The sequence below is a fragment of the Medicago sativa genome, chromosome 4 (genome assembly GCF_051527215.1).
Source record: "Medicago sativa cultivar Bolivia chromosome 4, Bolivia_mono, whole genome shotgun sequence".
NCBI classification, from domain to species: domain Eukaryota; kingdom Viridiplantae; phylum Streptophyta; class Magnoliopsida; order Fabales; family Fabaceae; genus Medicago; species Medicago sativa.
This window is the reverse complement of record NC_140752.1, coordinates 23,802,107-23,823,606: the sequence shown is the minus strand read 5'-3', so window position 1 is coordinate 23,823,606 and position 21,500 is coordinate 23,802,107. Positions and strand designations below refer to the sequence as shown.

The 21,500-nt window shown below is 35.8% G+C and overlaps 3 protein-coding genes across 3 annotated transcripts; all 3 read left to right on the top strand.

The window, feature by feature from the left end:
* The first annotated feature begins 9,837 nt into the window (after window positions 1-9,837).
* LOC146927131 (pentatricopeptide repeat-containing protein At2g22410, mitochondrial-like) lies at window positions 9,838-13,072 on the top strand. The gene is made up of 2 exons (XM_085700503.1): window positions 9,838-9,987; window positions 10,432-13,072. The coding sequence occupies exon 2, from the start codon at window positions 10,678-10,680 to the stop codon at window positions 12,694-12,696; it is 2,019 nt and encodes a 672-aa protein (XP_085556629.1). The 5' UTR covers window positions 9,838-9,987; window positions 10,432-10,677; the 3' UTR covers window positions 12,697-13,072.
* Window positions 9,838-15,077, top strand: LOC146927130 (uncharacterized). Its single transcript, XM_085700504.1, has 3 exons — window positions 9,838-9,987; window positions 13,900-14,027; window positions 14,137-15,077. Exons 2-3 carry the CDS (start codon window positions 14,025-14,027, stop codon window positions 14,869-14,871), a joined length of 738 nt encoding a protein of 245 aa, XP_085556630.1. The 5' UTR covers window positions 9,838-9,987; window positions 13,900-14,024; the 3' UTR covers window positions 14,872-15,077.
* Window positions 15,078-16,557: 1,480 nt separating this feature from the next.
* LOC146927129 (DNA repair protein RAD51 homolog 3-like) lies at window positions 16,558-21,435 on the top strand. The gene is made up of 9 exons (XM_085700502.1): window positions 16,558-16,788; window positions 16,902-17,003; window positions 18,842-18,966; window positions 19,162-19,193; window positions 19,386-19,456; window positions 19,542-19,768; window positions 19,928-20,059; window positions 20,748-20,814; window positions 21,109-21,435. The coding sequence occupies exons 1-9, from the start codon at window positions 16,677-16,679 to the stop codon at window positions 21,282-21,284; spliced, it is 1,044 nt and encodes a 347-aa protein (XP_085556628.1). The 5' UTR covers window positions 16,558-16,676; the 3' UTR covers window positions 21,285-21,435.
* The last annotated feature ends 65 nt before the right edge of the window (window positions 21,436-21,500 follow it).

Sequence of the window (21,500 nt, the reverse complement as noted above, 5' to 3'; positions counted from 1 at the left end):
CAACACCACCAAACATTTCTTCAGGTACTTCATCCAACCTGATTATCTTGTTGGTTGCCTCATAGTGTTCCTTGATGTATCTCATCTGTACTTCAATAGGATCCTGTTTGCAGATGGGTGGAAAATCTCTCATAAGATCAGATACAACAAGAGATTCACTTAGATCAGTTTGAAGTTTGGTGACTTCACTAATTAGCTTCATATTCAAGAGAGTATGAGCATTAATGAATTTCCCAGTTTTTGTGTCAAATAGCTGATCTGTGAAGCCTTGAGATTGACTGAGACTGTCCAAGATACCTCCTTGATAGAATATCTCTGATAGGAGTCTTCCATAAGGAACCCAGGGTTTATCCAGTAGCTGACTCTGTTTCAGACACTCTACCAAGTACTTGAACATGTATTTGGGCACATTCACCTTTTCTTTCTTGATGAAGTGCTGGAGAAGGACCTTCTGAGCTAGATTTGGTTTTACACAGTCACCACATGGAAACAGGTTCTCATTCTGAATCTTCAGAAGCATCTTAGTTTGCATGCTCAATTCAGCATATTTCTTCTCCTTCTCAGAATTGTATATCACCAAGTTGGCTTGCTTTTTCCAAATGCGTTTTTCAGCAGCATCTGAAAGATCAATTCCAGAGTAGTATCCAGAAGCTGCAGCCTTAAGAACATACTCTATGTGCCATTGTGCAATTCTTACTGGAATACCACAGATGCTAGACCTGATTTCATCTTCAACAAATGGTGCAAGACCCATTTCTTCTCTTGTTTTCCCATCTAATTCAGGATACATTAACACCATCTGACTTTCCTCAACTAAGGATGCCGCTTTGTTGTAAAATTTTGCTCTTACCCAGAAGTGTCTAACCAGAGCTTCATATGTTGGTCCATTCAACATTTTGAAATAATGCATGAGTCCTTGCTCTTCATAGTAGCTTCTGATCCAACACTTATGAAAATCCAAAGAATCGAAATCCACTGGATTCTCTATCTGAACTAGCAAATCCCATTCTTCCAATTTCATGCTTCTTCCTCTGTAGTCATATTCAGGGACCATTCGTGAAGTAGATACTGAATCTTCTCGTTGCGAACTTGATGATGCCATTTGATGATTGACGAAGATTTGAAGAAGATGAAGATTTTAGGGTTCTAAGGTTGAGAGAATGCGCTTACTTCGCAAGAGGTTTGAGAGCAAATGTGTTTGTTGTGAGTGAGTAGTGTGTGAATTGTCAAAGTGTTAAAAGTAAAACGATTGCAATTCAAAAGAGACAAACAAACATAACATTAATGACAAAATTGGGGGCGCGTGAAAAGTACTTTCAAAGCTATTAAATCATCATTGCCCTTTTTAGTTATACACCAACACATACAGGCCACGTAAGAGGTTCACAGAGTAACTACCAAGTTAGTGGGCCAGAAGTTACTTTTTAAAAGGTAACTTCCAACGTTTCCACTAATTCAACTATTCAGAAGCAATAAATCCAGCTTCTGGACTTCAGATGCTGACGTCATCATCAGAAGCGAGTTTTCCTCAGAACCTAAAATCCTATTCAGGAGCAAGCAAGCATTTAATCAGATACAAAGTGCATGTTCAAATTTTTCTTTATAAGATCAAATCTTTCAACAGTTAAAGGCTTAGTAAATATATCAGCCCATTGATTTTCAGTATCAATGAATTGTATATCTAAAATTCCTTTTTGAACATAATCTCTGATAAAATGGTGTTTGATTTCAATGTGCTTCGCTCTTGAATGCAAAATTGGATTTTTAGACAAACAAATAGCAGCAGTATTATCACAATAAATGGGAATACTGTTAGCAGTTATCTGATAATCTTCCAACTGATGTTTCATCCAAAGTAGTTGTGTACAACAACTTGCAGCTGAAATGTATTCTGCTTCTGCTGTAGACATAGCAATAGTTGTTTGTCTTTTGCTAGCCCAGGATATAAGATTATCACCCAGAAATTGACAGTTGCCACTGGTTGACTTTCTTTCAATCCTATCACCAGCATAATCAGCATCACAGAATCCAATTAGCTTATAATCTAAGGATTTCCTATAAAGGAGTCCAAGATTAGTTGTTCCCTTCAAATACCTGAAGATTCTCTTGACAGCAGTCATATGAGATTCTCTAGGATCTGATTGGAATCTTGCACACAAGCATACACTGAATAAAATATCTGGCCTAGATGTAGTGAGGTATAACAAAGAACCAATCATACCTCTATACAGCTTCTGATCTACTTTAGCTCCTTCATCTTCTTTGCTTAAGTTGCACGTAGGGTGCATTGGAGTGTTCATCACTTTACAATCTTCAAGTTTGAACTTCTTCAGAAGCTCCTTTGTGTACTTTGATTGATGAACATAGACTCCGTCTTTGCATTGATTGATTTGAATGCCCAGGAAGAACTTCAGCTCTCCCATCATGCTCATTTCAAATTCATCCTGCATTAACTCAGAAAATTCCTTGCAAAGAGATGCATTAGTAGAACCAAATATTATATCATCAACATATATTTGCACAACAAGAATATCTTTCCCAAGGGTCCTTCTGAAGAGTGTAGTATCAACCTGTCCTCTTTTAAAATCATTTTTGATTAAGAAATTACTTAGTCTATCATACCAAGCTCTGGGAGCTTGTTTCAAGCCATATAGTGATTTCTTCAGTTTAAAAACATGGTCAGGATATTTAATATCCTCAAATCCAGGAGGTTGCTTGACATACACTTCTTCTTCTATGACACCATTTAGAAATGCACTCTTGACATCCATTTGATATAATATTATGCCATGATTAACTGCATAGGAAAGAAGTAACCTGATTGCTTCCAATCTTGCAACTGGAGCAAACGTTTCAGTGTAATCAATGCCTTCTTGTTGACTGTACCCTTGTGCAACAAGTCTGGCTTTGTTTCTTGTTACTTCACCTTGCTCATTCAGCTTGTTTCTGAATACCCATTTTGTTCCAATAATGTTCTTGTGCTGAGGTTTGGGTACCAGATCCCACACATCATTTCTTTGAAATTGATTCAACTCTTCTTGCATAGCTAGGATCCATCCATCATCTGAAAGTGCTTCATCAACTGTTGTAGGTTCAATCATTGAGATTAGTCCAATCATTGACTCTTCTTGTCTGAAATGTGATCTTGTTCTTCTTGGACTATCTTTGTTTCCAATGATTAGCTCCTCAGGATGTGAAGACTTGTGTTTGAATGTGTTTCTGGGAGGATCTTCTTGATGTGAGCCATCTTGTGCTTCATCAGAAGCAGTTTCATCTTGCGCTTCTGATGTGGGTTCAACTTCTGGACTATCTTCAGATTCAGCTATCTGATCAGGTTCTGGAGTAGCTTCAGGAACCTGTATCTCTGCAGAACTTTCACCTAGCTTTGAAGTTTTATCTTCAAGCTCCTTGTCATCAAATTTAACGTGCATAGATTCTTCAACACAAAGTGTTTCTGAATTATACACTCTGTATGCCTTTGACCTTTCAGAGTAACCTAAAAAGATTCCTCTTTGGGCCTTGGCATCAAATTTCTTTAGGTAGAGCTTGTTGTTCAGAATGTAACATGTACATCCAAATTGATGAAAGTAAGAGATATTGGGTTTTCTTCCTTTAAAGAGTTCATATGCTGTTTTCTCCAAAATAGGTCTAATATAGATCCTGTTTTGAACATAGCATGCTGTATTCACTGCTTCTGCCCAAAAATGTTTTGGTAAATTGTTTTCATGAATCATGGTTCTGGCCATTTCTTGTAAAGTTCTATTCTTTCTCTCTACAACCCCATTTTGTTGTGGTGTTCTAGGAGAAGAGAATTCATGGAAAATTCCATGTTTTTCACAAAAAGCTTCAAATGGCTCATTTTCAAACTCTCCACCATGATCACTTCTGATTTTCAAATTTTTTGATTCTTTTTCAGATTGAATTTGAGTGCAGAAGCTACTGAATACATCACACGCAACATCTTTACTCTTTATGAATTTCACCCAAGTCCATCTGCTGTAATCATCAACAATGACCAATCCATATCTACTTCCATATAAGGATGCAGTACTCACTGGTCCAAATAAATCAATATGGAGTAATTCTAAAGGTCTTGAGGTTGAAAACATGTCTTTGGTTTTAAAAGATGATTTCACAATTTTCCCTCTCTAACATGCACCACAGAGTGCATCTGAATGATAGTCAATGTCTGGTAGCCCTTTCACAAGTTGTAACTTACTAAGCTTAGAGATTAACCTCCAGTTAGCATGTCCCAACCTTCTGTGCCACATCCATTTCTTATCATTCACTGATAGTAGGCAAATCACCTTCTGATCAGCCAGTTCGGAAAAATTGATTTTATAGACATTGTCAACTCTCTTTCCCTTGAACACAATGGATTTGTCTTCCTTGTTGATTACTGTACAGTTGGGTTTTTCAAAAAGCACATCATAACCATTATCACAAAATTGACTAATGCTCAAAAGGTTATGTTCAAGACCATCTACCAACCATACATTATTAATTGAGGTAGAGGAATTACCAATAGTTCCTGTACCTATGATCTTGCCTGACTGGTTGCCTCCAAATTTCACATTTCCTCCCTCTTTCATTGTTAGGCTGAGGAACATGGACTTGTCTCCTGTCATGTGTCTTGAGCAACCGCTGTCTAGGTACCATGATCTTTGCTTTGGCACTGCTCTTAGACATACCTGCATTATTGACATTTTTAGTTTTAGGTACCCATTGTTCTATGGGTCCTGGAAGGTTAGTACTTAAGGCTTTACTCTTCACTTCTTGTACCTTGTGCTGTGAGTTGGGTTGCTTCTGATTAACCATCACCTTAGGTTTTGGTACTTCAGAAGCAGTAACTGTCTTCTTCTGAAACTTAGACTTCAGAACCCCAGATTTTGGTTTCACCAGACTCTGAGGAATAGGTTCTGATCTTTTCAGGATCCTAACCTTTGAAGTCTTGGAATCAGATTTGATCATAGCCTTTGACTTGGAGTTCTTTGGCTTTGAAATAATCTTAGCCTTAGAACTAGAAGCTTCAGGTTCTGATTGAACAACAGTTTCCAACTCAGCCCCTTCTGGTACAAAGAATGTTTTCAGACCTTCCTTGATGCATTCACAACAAGACTTTAGATTGGTTTTCTCAAGTTTCACCTCAGGAAAACCAATTCCTCTGCCATTGTTCTTGTAAATGCTATAAATCATAGAAGCTACTCTGCTTCTGTCAATGCCAGATATAATGAAATCTTCAAGAGCAATTTCATTATTACTTAAAGGTTTTTCATTACACTTTTCTTGTAGCTTCTGACATAAGAACCTGAGCTGATCTTCATATGTTTTACACATGAAGTCAAAACCCCTAAGTCCTTGTTCAGAAGCTTTCAGATCCAATAGAGTTGATTTTTGCTGTTGTACCAAATCAACATATTTTTCTTTTAAATCCTTCAACTCATTGGTTCTTACTTCAAAATGTGTAAGAAGTTCTTTAAGTGACTCAACAAGTTCATCTCTGGGAATTTTGGAATATACCTCGTTTTCATCTTCTGAGTCTGAATCTGATCCAGCTTCTGAAGTTGCTGTTGCTACCAACCCAACAGCTACCTTTGCATCTTCATCAGCTTCCTCTTTATCAGATCCAGATTCACTACCCAAATCATCCCAGGTTGCCATTAAACTCTGCTTAATCTGCTTCTTGAATTTGCTTGGTTTGAATGTAGACCTCTTTGACTTGTCCTTTGACTTTTCTCTTTGAAGATCAGGGCATTCAGCAATGAAGTGTCCCGGCTTCTTACAGTTGAAGCATCCCTTCTGATCTTCTTTCCTTGAGCTTCTGGAGTTACCCCGTTTGGTGAGAAACTTTCTGTTCTTCTTGGCCAGATATTGAAGTCTGTTTGAGAGCATGGCCATTTCAGCAGCATCTGGTTCAGAATCTGAACTTGACTGTTCTTCCTCTTCAGATTCAACCACTTTGAGAGCTTTTGATGACTTGCCTTTGGATGGAAGAGCTATTGATTTACTCTTCTTAGTAGACTCATGTTCATTAAGACTTAACTCATGAACTTTGAGAGAACTAACAAGATCTTCGACACTTAAAGTGTTTAAATCTTTAGCTTCCTCAATGGCAGTTACCTTTGGTCTCCATCTGGCAGGTAAGCTTCTGAGAATCTTGCTTACATGATCAGAAACAACATAACTCTTCTTTAGAATCTGTAGCCCAGAAACTAAGGTTTGAAACCTTGAGTACATCTCCTCAATAGTTTCATCATCCTTCATCTTGAATAACTCATACTGATGTACAAGCAGAAGAGCCTTTGCTTCTTTGACCTTCTTGCTCCCTTCATAATTTGAACAGAGAGAAGCAAACATAGCTTTAGCAGTGGATTTGTCACTCATCTTCATGTACTCTGCTTTGGGTATGGCAGTGACAAGAGCTCCTCTGATAATATGATGCTTCTTGTAGAGTTTCCTCAGTTCTGGAGTATGTTTCTTTCTATCCACAGCAGCTTCTTCTTCATCAAGGACTAAATCACCAACACCATCTTCCAGAATATCCCATAATTCTTCATCTAGGCTCATGATGTAACTGTAAAAATTGGTCTTCCACCAAGAGAACTCTTCAGCATCTCCATTGAACTTTGGAACTTTTCCAACACTGGTTTTCTTACTATCACTATAATCATGTGAGACATTTTTATAGCTAGTATCACTAGAACCAGAACCATTAGGAGGAGGAGTAGTCATGTTTTTCTCAGATCTTTGACTGTTGCACGGTTAAGTGTTACACAACAGACCAAGGCTCTGATACCAATTGAAGGTGAGAAAAATACAAGAAGGGGGGGGGGTTGAATTGTGTTTTAGAAAACTTCTTCGTTTCTCCTAAAAACTGAACACACTGATCAGAAGCTAAGCGAGACAGCTTCTGAAGTGATAATCAGAATCTAAATGCAGCGGAATAAACAGAGAGAGAAGAAGAACGACACAAAGCAATTATACTGGTTCCTTCCACAATCCGGAAGTAGTCCAGTCCCCCTTGCACTTCCAAGGAGATTTCACTATGAGTAATATCTGATTACAAATGCTCAAGCACACAAGCAAGAGACTTCCAATGCTCAAGCACACAAGCAAGAGACTTCCTTTGCTCAAGAACACAATCAAGAGACTTCCTGCTCAAGCACAATTGCAAGAGACTTCCTAACTAAACAAAATTACACAGAAAATTGTTTAAGGTTGAACACTTGATATACTATCAGAGGTGCTCACAATACAAATCAGATACAGACTCAATGGACTTAAGAATTTCTAAGATATGACTATAAGACACAGAAATTCTAAGTGAATGCAGAACAATTTCAGCAGAGGTTTGGTACTTGTGAAAATCTTGTGAGTCTTTCGTTCAGCGTTCTTGCATTACAAAAACTCTAAGTCTTCACTCCTTTATATAGAGGTGTGAAAGAGACGTTGTGAAATTGCCAGCACACCAAAGAGTCGTTGTTGAAGCTTGATCTTTCACCAATGATCTTTTGCCTGATTTGGTTGTTGTCCTATGAAGAACCAATTTGAAATCCATTCCTTATCCAAAGGAACATCTATGCAGGCGAAGCCGTATTCTGGAGCTGTTTTCTTGTCTTGTAGCGTGGACACAAAACAGAGTAGTGGAGAACGTGGTTGTACAATTCGTACAAAGTACAATGTCAACGCTTTCGTCCAAATTGCAAGCACAAGCCTTCAAACACCTTTGAAATGACCGTTGCAAAGTTCCACTAATCCTTTGTTTGTGTTTTCGAATCCAATAGACAGCTTTTGCATTGATAATTCTTCAATTCTTGAATCTTTTGCAAATCCAGTTGAGATTCAGCTTCTGGTGAAATAGCTTCTGATGAGGCAGCTTCTGATGATGCAGCTTCTGATGATATGACATCTGCACTTCTTGTCTTCAGGAGCACTATTCTTACTTCAGAAGCGTCTTAACTTCAGGAGCACTATTCTCACTTCAGAAGCGACTTAACTTCAGGAGCGATTTTTCTCTTCAGTAACAAGTTGCCTTCAGGAGCGTCCAAGCTTCAAATTTTTTGTTGATTCCATTGCTCTTTATTTGCTCATTCAGAACCAATGATGATGTAATTTTGTAATTATGGTCCTGTACACTTGAACAAATATTAGCTAGTCCAATTTACAATTTTTAATACCTTGTTATCATCAAAACTCTTTAAGGTTCATTGTTAAACACATTTTGTTCCAACATGGATAACATATAGCGAGAGAGAATCGGAGACAGTTAGTGATGGAGAGTAATTATTTTGAGACGAGGAGAGATAATTCAAGCAACGACGAATGCTTGTCATCATCCTTGAGGAATGTGAAGATACATTCCCAGCAATCATCCCGTAAATCAAAATTGACTGCAACTGTTGTTGAATTTGTGGAAGAAAGAAATTGTTCTGAAGATTTGGGAGAGGTTCTTTGCAACGGTATTATGGGTGTTGCGGCTTGAATTATGGATTTATGGATTTTTATGGTCCCCTTATTTATGGAGAGGTTCTTTTTAAAAGTCAAGTTTTTGGTCCCCATATTTTATATTTTTATGGATTTTAGTCCCCCTGCAATATTTGATGATGTGTTAGATTTAATCCTAATTCCTAATCAACCATGACATTCACCCATTCACCCCTATCCATATATTCTTCGCGCGCCTCCTTCCCTCACAACTCTTTTGCTTCTTTTTCGACTCTCCCCGTCCCTCCCTCTTGATCAACTTTTCGTGTGTCAAACCCCCCCTCCCCCCCCCCCCCCCCCACACACACACACACACACAATCTCTTCATTCTCCGTTGTCCCTCTCACCCATCAAATTTGAATTTCTTCGGTATCGCCAAAATTCCATCTTTGCAAAGATTTTGTCATGTCAAATTCCAATTATTCTCACTCCTCTACATAAAGCCTTGATCTTGTGGCTAGAATAAGAAGAAAAAGTTTTTTTTTGCGGGCTTGACGACTTGGACGGACGAATACCTAGGTTGAAGGTTTTTTCGATGTTGCAAATTGAGAAATCTATCACATTTTTTGAAAGGGCATTTTTTAGAGAGTGATAAATTAATGTTTATGGTTAATATATTTTTTATTTTAAGAATATTATAACAACATATATTAAATTTAAAGAATTCATATAAACCCTTCCAAACCCCCATAACCCTCCTCCAATACAGTTTTTTAGTTCCACAAATGAGGATGATTTTTATATTTTGAAGAAAAATAAGCCCTCTAAAGCTCCTCCTCCAATGTCTTCTATTTCTTCAACTTACTCCATCCTTTTTTTTTCTTTTTCCAAACCCTCTCCTCCTTTCCCCTTCAAACTCGCAAACAAAGCTTAAGAGAAGCTTGAATTACACTCCATTTCCCTTCATGTTAAAATATACACTCCATTCCCTTGAAAAGTAAAATTTATGCTTCCCTCCCATATGAGATGCTTGATTTACAACGTCATCCCTTAATAATTAAATATGCACTAAACTTTAATCTATTTTAACATAAATAAATATTTTTATAATATATACTAATTTTGAATCACCATTTAAAACAAAATTGTTTCTTTATAATTTAAATGTCAATGATAATTAAATTTAAATATATTTTTATTAATTTTATAATTTATAGTATAACATTCACTTTTAAATAACCATAATTAATCGACTTTACTAAATTTTCACATATTTTACTTTTATTTTGAACTGTTTCCTATTTTATACTAGAGTTAAACTATACGTTAACGAAATTGTGAATAAAAAATAGCGAAAAATATTAACTTAAAATGAGGGGTATTTTTTTAATTGCTTGCTCTCTCTCTCACTCCGTCCACTGTACCGTACGACAACCATCGTTAACACAACACTAAACTCAGACGCTGCAACTTCGCTGGAATCGCACTGAACTCACCTCACCGGAATACGCTGCCGGAGTTCGTTCCCGGCCACCACAAGCATCAAGAAACCCCGACGCAAGGTTTTCCCCTTTCCATTTATTCTCATATTTTCTATTTTCCTCCCCTTTTCCTGTAGCGCGCGACGAAGCAATTCCAGCGCAACTAACAGCCGCAATAATCCCCAATTTCCGGCCGCCATTCCCTGATTGCGCGCTAAAACAGCGCAATTGGAACATGGAATGATGTTGTTTATGAACAAGTAGTTGAAATTTTAGAGTAAGTTATGAAGCATATTTTATTTCTTCCGAATAAACAGTCAATTTGGTCCTTAAGCTATTAAAATCAACTAAAATGTCCATTACCTTTCTCTCATTCAACTATTTAGTTCCCCGGTTAAAAAAGTTGATTAATTTTTATGATAGTTTAGCGACTAAATTGATGTATTTTCCATAGTTTAGGGACTAAGTTGGTGAAATAATGATAGTTTAGGGACCAAATTAACTGTTTATTTTTTATTTGTATAGGTTTGTAGACGAAGTAGAAAACACCACCTGAAACTCACATACAACTGCGAGAGTATGGGTTCGGGCCCAGGTGAAGGTGTCCAGCCTAGCAAATGCCAGTATTGTCAGTTGAGCTAGGTTTTGTAGATGAAGTGGCAAGTACTACCTTGAACTCATAGACACTATTGCAAGGTCTTTGGTTCGAACCCAGAAGAAGGTTTCCAGTCTAGCAATATTGGGATTGTCAGATAAGCTAGGTGACAAACAATGGTTATTTTGTTTGTTAACAAGTTCAGATATAGATATAGATATGATTCCAGTTCAATTCCAACACCCCGAAATTTAGGGATCATAATTTCAATTTTTCATACTAGTTCATTGTCACCAATTACCAAAAGCATTAATTGGAACACTACTCACAGTTTTGTTAGGGAAAACCCTCTTCTTTCTATCCTAGAAAGATGCAAGTCACTTGTCCAGTTGAAGCAAATCCAAGCTCAAATGGTCTTGACGGGATTGATCGAAAATGGGTTTGCTGCGAGTCGCCTTGTCGCGTTCTGCGCTTTATCTGAGTCGAAAGAACTTGATTATTGTACTAGAATATTGTATCGAATTAAAGAACCGAATGTGTTTTCTTGGAATGCGGCAATTAGGGGGTATGTGGAGGATGGAGATATAGAAGGGGGTTTTATGTTGTATAAGAGAATGTTGCTAGGTGGTATGTTGAAACCGGATAATCATACTCACCCTTTGTTGCTTAAAGGTTGTTGTTGTCAATCTTTAAGTTGTGTTGGTCTTGGTATACTTGGGCATGTGTTGAAGTTTGGGTTTGAATGTGATATATTTGTGCACAATGCATCAATTACTATGCTACTCTCGTGTGGGGAGTTGAGTGTGGCTTATGACGTGTTTAATAAAAGCCGTGTGAGAGACCTCGTAACCTGGAATTCAATGATTACTGGGTGTGTTAAAAGGGGACTGGCAAACGAGGCAATCAAAATCTATAGGGAAATGGAGGCCGAGAATGTGAGACCAAATGAGATTACGATGATTGGGATGATTTCTTCTTGTTCTCAGTTGCAAAATTTTAATCTTGGCAAAGAATTTCATTGTTACATCAAAGAACACGGTCTTGAGTTTACAATTCCACTCACTAATGCACTTATGGACATGTATGTGAAGTGTGGGGAATTGTTGGCTGCGCGAGTTCTATTTGATAACATGACACAGAAGACTCTTGTTTCATGGACTACAATGGTTTTGGGATATGCCAGATTTGGTTTTCTGGATGTTGCTAGAGAGATTTTATATAAAATTCCAGAAAAGAGTGTTGTGCCATGGAATGCCATCATCAGTGGCTGTGTCCAGGCGAAGCATGGTAAAGAGGCATTGGCTCTATTCCATGAAATGCAAATTCGTAAAATAGAACCTGATAAAGTAACCATGGTTAACTGCCTGTCAGCATGTTCACAGCTAGGAGCACTTGATGTTGGAATATGGATTCACCATTATATTGAAAGACACAAGCTTTCTATTGATGTCGCCTTAGGAACTGCACTAGTTGACATGTATGCCAAGTGTGGAAATATTGCAAGGGCGCTCCAGGTTTTTGAAGAGATTCCTCAAAGAAATTGTTTGACCTGGACAGCCGTGATTTGTGGTTTAGCACTTCATGGTAATGCTCAAGATGCTATATCCTATTTCTCAAAAATGATTCATATTGGAATAGTGCCTGATGAGATCACCTTTCTTGGTGTGTTATCAGCTTGTTGTCATGGAGGTTTAGTTGAAGAAGGCCGCAAATATTTTTCCGAAATGAGCTCTAAATTCAATGTATCCCCTAAGCTTAAACACTACTCATGCATGGTGGACCTTTTAGGAAGGGCGGGTCATTTGGAGGAAGCAGAAGAACTCGTTAAGAATATGCCCATGGCAGCAGATGCTGCTGTTTTGGGTGCTCTATTCTTTGCTTGCCGTGTTTATGGAAATGTTCAAATTGGTGAGAGGACAGCTTTTAAGCTTCTTGAGATTGATCCTCAAGATAGCGGAAACTATGTTCTGCTTGCTAGCATGTACAGTGAGGCAAAAATGTGGAAGGAGGCAAGGAGTGCAAGGAAACTAATGAATGATAAAGGAGTAGAGAAGACTCCTGGTTGCAGCTTGGTTGAGATCAATGGCATTGTGCACGAGTTCGTGGTGAGGGATGTATCACATCCACAGTCTGAATGGATTTATGAATGTCTGGTTACGCTGACAAAACAACTGGAGCTTCTCGAATTGACATGATGTTCCTGCTCATGGAGATAATCTCATTTCCTGAACTTGTCCGCCTGTTTGCTATATCTCTGCTCATTTAATTACATTTTTTTACTGGACAGGCTGGACCTAGTTTTTTCATTCTATTGATGAGGTTTCTGCCTTAGGAAATGTACGGATATAACATGAAGTCGTGTCTATCATAGTTTCCCTGCCTTAGGCGATGTTTTTCATTCTATCTATATCTTCTTTTGTCATTTTATACTAGTTTGTAGTTCTTTGGTAGTTGTCATTTTATACTAGTTTGTAGTTCTTTGGTAGTACAGAAAAATGTAGAGTATTTGATTGATATATCTGTGGTTATACTTCAGCGTCTTAGTTGGAAAACACTGATATTTTCCCTGCTCATTACCAAATTTCTCTTGGTTAGGCTGCTACTACATGATTTCTATATTCTCTTCACCTGCATGAGTTTTATTGTGCTTTTGAGTTTGGATGAACACTCAATTTCCTGGCTGCTACATCAGTTCAATGTTATCTGTCTGCCATTCTCCTAAATGGTGTCAAATTTTTTATACATTGCATGAGTGATTAATTATGAATGTATTATGCTCTTCCACTTCTTTCATTTCAGAGTTCTGTTTTGATTAAGTTGGTTATCTTAATGCAAAAACTGAAAATGTGGAATCTCCAATGTATGTAGAGAATGCATGTGTTATATGATTCTGTTTTGCAGAATTATTTGCTGTTTGCCGTGCTTTTGTCCTTGCTTAATAGTTTCCTCCTTACGAGGTCAATTCTTCTACCCTACTTACGTCTTGGTTCTGAGCTGCAATTGTGTTCCAAAGCTTTATATGGTCAACAACTGATATTATATACTTTAACAAGTTGGAGTTTGGACTCCTGTAGTAAATGACATTATAACTTTGTTCAATACTATTAGATACATTTATAGATAGAACTCTCTGCTCTTATATATTGCTAATATGAATTTTGATCACTTTGCATCACATGTCATTTAATTTTTAATTTGTTTTTTTTAAATATACAGTCTTTTTAAACCATGTGGAAAAATCATATAATCATATTTTTGACCCGTATTTCTCCTTGTTCATCAGCCACTGGATTACATTTTCAATACATGATTCATATGTATTTATTTATTTGTGCTTTCTTCTAGTTCCGATATACTTGTTGTCTCTGATGTTAACAAATCTGCAATCTTGGGTTCAGGACCTAGGAGTTGGGAGGAAGTTGGCATTATGAACGTAGTCTTGACATTGACCAGAGCGATTCAGCATTGGAATTGATAAAAAGTAGTTATTTGCATATCACAATCAAATTAAACAACAGTGAAAATGGTAAGGTGACAGAAATCTTTGGTTGCTGCTATTTACTCAGTCCAAATTTTTACCTTTGAATTAATTGAACTATTTAGTTTTACCAACATCTATTTTTTTCCAATAATAGGCTTCATTCAAGGATTTATCCAAAACTGCCCAAATTCGCCTTGTGAGTTCCCACAACGAGGTTTATGAACCATGTGATGATTCTTTTGCACTTGTAGACGCTCTTCTAGCCGACTGCACTAACCTATTGGAACATCATCCAGCACTGTGCATGGAAATAGGCTGTGGAAGTGGATATGTTATTACTTCCCTGGCTCTTATTCTTGGGCAGGAAGGTAGCGGCGTTAATTACATTGCTACTGATATCAACCCACATGCAGTGAAAGTGACACGCGAGACAATGGAAGCACATGGAGTTGATGCAGAGTTGATAATAACCGATATTGCATCGGGACTTGAGAACCGACTAGCAGGGTTGGTTGATGTTATGGTTGTGAACCCTCCGTATGTACCTACTCCTGAAGCCGAAGTCGGGTCTGAAGGGATTACCGCTTCTTGGGCTGGTGGCGAGAATGGAAGGAGTGTAATTGATAGAATTTTGCCTGTTGCAGATGCTCTATTGTCGGAAAAAGGATGGTTGTATATGGTCACTCTCACAGCAAATAATCCTTCTGAGATTTGCCTTGAAATGAGAAAGAAAGGATACGCTTCTAAGATTGTTGTTCAAAGATCAACAGAGGAAGAAAGTCTACATATTATCAAATTCTGGAGGGATTTAGATAATGGATTAGATGAAAATGACCAATCTTCATCTGGGTTCATGGGATCTTTGCTTTCACAAATTCCTCTACTCTAATACTTGAGAGGCAACAATAGTGACAACAAGTGTTGAATCAGAAAGTAATTGATTGCACATGTTTCTTGATATCTTTTTATCTTGGCAACTGATTATGCTTTGTATTGCCCTTGGTTTGCAGCATGCTTATAAATACAACCACCAATGCTTACCTCACTGTGGGGGTTAGTTAGTTATATTGAATTATTATTTTTTGGTTGTTCAAAGTAGCCTAGTGGCTAAAATTTCTTGAATAAGTAGGGAATGTGGGGTTCAAACTCCAACTACTACATATTCCAAGGCATTGTCCATAGTGAGATAAGCTCACGGAGATGGTTATATTGAAACCAAATTTTCATTATATCCATTTGGGATCTGGTAGGAAAAAAAAGTTGATTTGTTAAATCAAAACGAAAAAATAGTTTAAAGTTTTTTTAAATTTTTTATGAAAAAACAGGTTAAAATGTTAATTTTTGAATAGAAAGATATTACTAGATGATATATATTTTATTACCAGATGATTGAATTGAAAGTGTGGGGTAAAGTTAACTATACTACATTAACAAGCAAATTTTATCCGCGTAAGTGGAATAGACTATTCTCTTCAAAAAAAAAAAAAGTGGAATAGATTATATTGATCAAGTGATGCCATAATATTATCTTTAGATTAATCTTTACGCAAGTATTTTTTTTAGGGGAATCATTAAGCAAGTTTTATTCCAGTAGGTAGAATCAACTACATTGATCAAATTTTTGTTATAATTATTCAAATTTTTACTAAGCTATATAAATATTTAATTTTACTAATTGATTATTGCCAAACATTTGTCTTGTGTTTTGATTGTACATTGCACTGGCTTATTTTAATTATTGACTTGTTTGTAGAAAAATAACTGAAATTTTTGAAGTGAGTAATAGTTGGTGTATTATAATTGTTCTTATTTATATGTCGATGCTAATTAAAACCATAACTTTAACAAATTAATTAATGACAATTCATGTATTTTTTATTTTGTAAAATAAAATTCATGTATTTTTTGTAATAAATTAATATATTATTATTATTTTCACTTTTATTTATAAGATATAAAAAATATTTTTTTGAAAGATAAGATATAAAAAATATTAAATTCAATCAAATTGATTGGTGACAAATATTTAGCTCTTGTTTGAATTGAATGTTCGAACGACACCTTTTGAGAAAAATGTGATCAAAATTATAGTTAATATATTATAATTATTTTTATAAGAAAATATAGATATTGTCTCTATAAGCATATCTCAGTTGGCAAGGACAATATATTATTATATGCAGGATCAGAGTTCAAATCTCAGACACGCCACTTGTTCATCTTAAAAGGTGAATTATATCTGTTAAGCTAATTGAAAAAAAAAATAGTATTAATTATTTTATTAAATTAATAATTTTGCTGGGCGTACAAAGTCAAAGTTGCCCCACACAAAAGCCATTTGTCTCAAAATTAAACCATATGTGTATAAGGGTGTACGGTGTATTTCTTAATTTCGTGTAGTAACAATTCTTAAATTTATTTTTGTAATAAATTCTAATTCAACAAACAAATGTTGGAATTGTTGGATTAGTTGATTAATTTTTTATTTTTGAGGAGGAGATTTTAAAATGAAGCTATTGTTTAAAAGATTTTTATACCTCTCATTTAACATTTTCTTATTTAATTAATTGGAAGAATGTTTTTGAATTTGATATTTTAAAAAAGCGCACAAGAAAACGAACATCAATAGTTCCTTGTGAGTGAAAATGAAGAGTGTGCAAAAGTAACGAACGAAAGAGAGAGAGAGTGGTCGACATGGAAATTGGAATGCTACCAATCTCCGCATCAAAGAGAGGAAAGCTCTTAGCTGCTGGTTACACAACACTCCACTCCATTCTTCGCACTTCCACCACTCACCTTGCTCGAGGTTTCTTTTTCATTTTCAAACCCCCCTTTTTTACTTTTCCTTTCATTTTTCAAATTGAGTATATTTATTCTTAAAAGTTACTATTTTTGTTTTTCATTACTTGATTTTAACAGATATAGAAGTTTCTGAGAGTGAAGCTTTGGAAATTCTGAATTTCGCAACGAGAAGTAGTGATTTGGACAGATCAAGTGGGAGTAACACTAATGTTATTCATGGTATGTGTTGATTCCAATCATGTATATAGTAACTTCAATTTCCATTTTATAAGTGTGTGTCGGACATGACCCATGTCCGACACCGGGGCACGCCTAATCGGAGTAGTGTACGTGCTTCATAGTGAAAATGTAAGGATTAGAATTCATTTTGTCAGCTTTTTCTCATCATTTTTTACTTATAATTTGAATTAAAAGTAAAGTATGTGTTCCTGGGATAGCAATTGGGTGACATTGGCCAATCACAATGTCACAAGTGTATAAAGAAACAAAAAAATCTTGCGAAGGAGAGAGAAGAAAGTCACTTGTGACATTGGGACCGTTTGTTTCAGATTTTTTCCAATAAAAATCTATTTTTTCCCATAAAAAAATCACTTTTTTCATTTTTTGAGTGTTTGTTTAGGATTTTTAGAAAAATCATTTTATCAAAAAAATCTATTTTGACCCTAAAATGAAAAGCTACTAGGATTAGCTTTTCTCAAAATCTATTATTTTTCAACAACAAGGAGATAACACATGTGCATGTTAGAACTCATTTTTTTTTAAAATGGATTTTTATGAATAGTAGGCAAACACAAATAACTTCAGATTTTTTTTAAAATCTCTAAAAAAAAATCTCTAGATTCTTTTGACACAAAATCTATTTTTTTTAAAGCTGAAACAAACGCACCCATTGTGGTTGGTCAATGTCACCAATGTCACCAACCACAATGTCACCCAAGTGCTATCCGTGTTCCTGGGTGTACACATGAAAATTTAAGTAACGGCATATACAGAAGTTTTAGTTTATAATATCAAGCTTTTAGAGAGTTTAGAAGCCAAAAGAAGTAGCTTTCATCAATTACTTAAAGTTGAAGCTTCCTACCATGTGAATAATGCTGATGGTGGTGATCTTTGGTCAAAAGTATCAGAACACTTTCATCGAAGCAGCCATACATTTTGAACAAATTTATTCTCTTAAACAATGGTTTAGCCCTCGATGGGATGTAAAATTATATGGTAGATATAGCTTTTCATTCTCTAAAATACTCCCTTTGTTAAGATTACTTATCGAGGAGACTCAAAGATCTATCAAGTGCATATATTGAGCTGGTCTAAGCCTGCATTTGAGAGGTTATGGTAGTTTTTTCCTGCTCTTGTCTTTACTTGGAGGCCCCTTTCGCTCTGTGAAGTAGTGAGGCTCGTTGAGGCAGGCCTAGACAGAACGATAAGTGGTTGTTCGTTCTATCAGACAGAGAGTCTTACGATAGGGTTCCTTGAATTGAACGCTATTCCCTTTATACATTGAATGGTCTGTTCATATTATAGAATTGGAAATTCATGCCATATGCTGAATGAGAAAATTAATAGATATTTTGCTTAGCTCAGTTTGGATAAACAATTTAATTAAGTGTTTACAGCATAATTATGTATCATATTTGTGCTTATGTATAAGCTATTTTTATAACAAAAGATAAAATATAGTCATTGTTTTCATATAAGCTATAAGTTGTTTTCACAATCTATCTTGGAGAGTTTATGGAAAGAAGCTGATAAATTTTATAGACATGTTATAAACTGTTTTCATTATCCGCTCCCAAACAGTCTCATAACTCATAAGTGTTTATGCCAGTAGTTAAACTCAAATAAGCCCATCATGCCCTTTGTTTGGAAATAAGAGCTTTCTCTGTTACTATTGGAAATTGGAATACATATATTGTTTGGTGAAAGCTGTTTATTCAACATTTTTTTAGCAATGTTGTGTATTCAACTAACATATGTATATTCCCTCATGTATTTCAAATAATAATTTTTTTTTCACTGTTGTGTTTTCTCTTTTTTCTGTTTTTTTGGTCAAGCAGGTGGTCAGACTGCTTGGGATATGCTCAATGAGGAACGATTTTCTTCTCTCATTACCACTTCTTGTTTGGATCTAGATAACATCCTTGGTGGAGGGATCAATTGCAAAGAAGTCACTGAAATAGGTAAGTAACCGTTTAGTTTTTGAATCCATAATTATAAGTTCCAATTGAATATACATTAGACATAATCGCAGCTTCCAATTAAATGCACATTACTTTTTTTTTTTTTTTGAGCCTGAATACTTTGTAGTTTTCCTCTTTCTTTCTTCCTTCCTTCCCTTTTCTGAGTCGCAATTAATTATTAGTTTGTTTATTTAAGTGGAGTCCCAGGAATCGGTAAAACACAAATAGGGTATGCATTCTCATTCCGACTTTCTACCTTATTCTCCATCCTGACTTGTAAAATATTCACCTATCTTTGATTACTGGGTGCAAATGAGGAAAAAAAAAAAAAAAAAACCCTTCAGGATGCTTTGCAATCTTTGAAGTGAATTGCACACTTTAACTTATGATTGATAGTAATGAGTGATGTTTACTTTTGCAGGATTCAACTTGCAGTAAATGTTCAGATTCCTCTAGACTATGGTGGCCTAGGTGGGAAGGCAATATACATTGGTAAGAGTCTTCACTATATCGTAATACACATTCACCATTTAATGCAAGCCATTGATTTCACTTCTTGTGCATGTGTGATACTCAGATACAGAAGGAAGCTTTATGGTTGAACGTGTTCTTCAAATTGCTGAAGCATGCATTGAAGACATGTCAGAATATAGCCACCACTTTCACAAGGATAATCAAGCTTTTGGAGTTAAAATGCACCCGAATAGTATCTTGGAAAATATATTCTATTTTCGTGTTTGCAGCTATACTGAACAAATTGCTTTGGTAAATTACTTGGACAAACTCGTTACGGAGCATAAAGATGTGAGTAGTTTTCATCTATTCAATTGATATTTCTTCAGGAAACATTGTAAATTTGATTCTTCATTTTAATTATGCTTTATTTTCTTCTGCTTTCAGTCAATTGTTTTAGCAAAACTTAATTTTTCCATCATATGGTATTCTTTTAATGCATTATAATAGGTGAAGATCATCATTATTGATAGTGTTACTTTCCACTTCCGCCAAGACTTTGTTGATATGGCTCTCCGGACTCGATTACTTGGTGAAATGTCATTGAAGTTGATGAAGCTTTCAAAAAACTTCTCTTTGGCTGTAAGATTCATTTCATTTTGCTTGCAAGAGATGTGCATTTTTATTGTATTGATCTTTGATAGCAGTGACATGAGGAATTTGAAATCTGTGTTGACCGCTATCGAGTTTTTGCTTTATCGAAAGGCTTTTGTCCGTACCTCTGATTCCATCTATTGGGTGTATTGAACTAGAACTCTCTAAGTTAGGAATTGGATACCGGCAAAGCCAACTATAAATCTAAGTTAGTGAACCGGTCAAAACAGAGCATATAAATGAAGAGAACATAAAAAATAAAAGATTGAATATTAACTTGTTTATATAGAGGTCGTGGAAGCTGTGATTCCGTCATCCACCTAGGCAATGCCACGTGCCAAATGAATACTTTTAAGTCTATTGGGATCGACTTAGTTGAGCTTATCTATGACATACGTACTTGTGATACTTCTTGAGAGAATAGCTCATGAACACAATTTATAGTTTATATGAAAAACAAATTGACTTTATTTTTTCTTTTGTTATAGAAATAGTCCTTATGCTCTAAATACTTGTATATCCAATTTCCTTTGCTTTGTATTGCATACTAGGTTCGGCCAAGTGGGCTCTCTACAGCTGTCAAATCCCATATCCTTTGCTTTTCTCTACTGTGCACATTTCTGCTCCCTTAGTTTTCAATTCTAAACTTGGAAGGTTATGTTAAATTTTATGGCAGGTTGTTATGTTGAATCAAGTTACAACTAAGCATATTGAAGGTTCATTTCAATTGACCCTTGCCCTAGGTAACTTTTATTTTAGCTTTTGCGTGTTACTTCGTGTATGTTTGGTTTCATATTTGGAGGAGACAAAGAAGCATAAAATTGATTTTAACATGATTTTGCCTCAAGAATTGTTTCTATCTTGATGCTGAAATTTAATGTTTTTCCCGCTATAGCTGATTTTTAGTCTCGTATTTTCTATTCAACCCATTTTTACATGCACGAATGTATTCAAACGTATACACGTTTATCAGAAGTCAAGTTTACAAAATCAATTTTTGTGACTGCAAAACCAATACTTTTGATAATGCTGAACAGGTGATAGCTGGTCGCATTCGTGCACGAACCGGATCATCTTATATTGGAATGGCGATGAAAGACATGCATACATTGACAAGTCTCCTTCTCTTAAATCAGCGTCAGCACCATACTCTGTGACTTCTAGAGGGATACGTAATTCTACTTCAAGCAGTAAAATAATCAAGATGGTGTGAGATTTTGTGGAAGATAATAGAACATGTTTCCTTTTCTTTTTTGGCCTTTTAAGGATACTGGCTTTTGTGTAGTCTCAGTATAGTGAACTTTTGTGTAGCTATCTGACCATTTTTCCCATTTATAACGATCGATTGATCAATATATGCAACAGTCTTAACATTTGCAATCAAATTAGGAAGAAAAATAAAAACAATCTCAACAAAAGATATAATCTC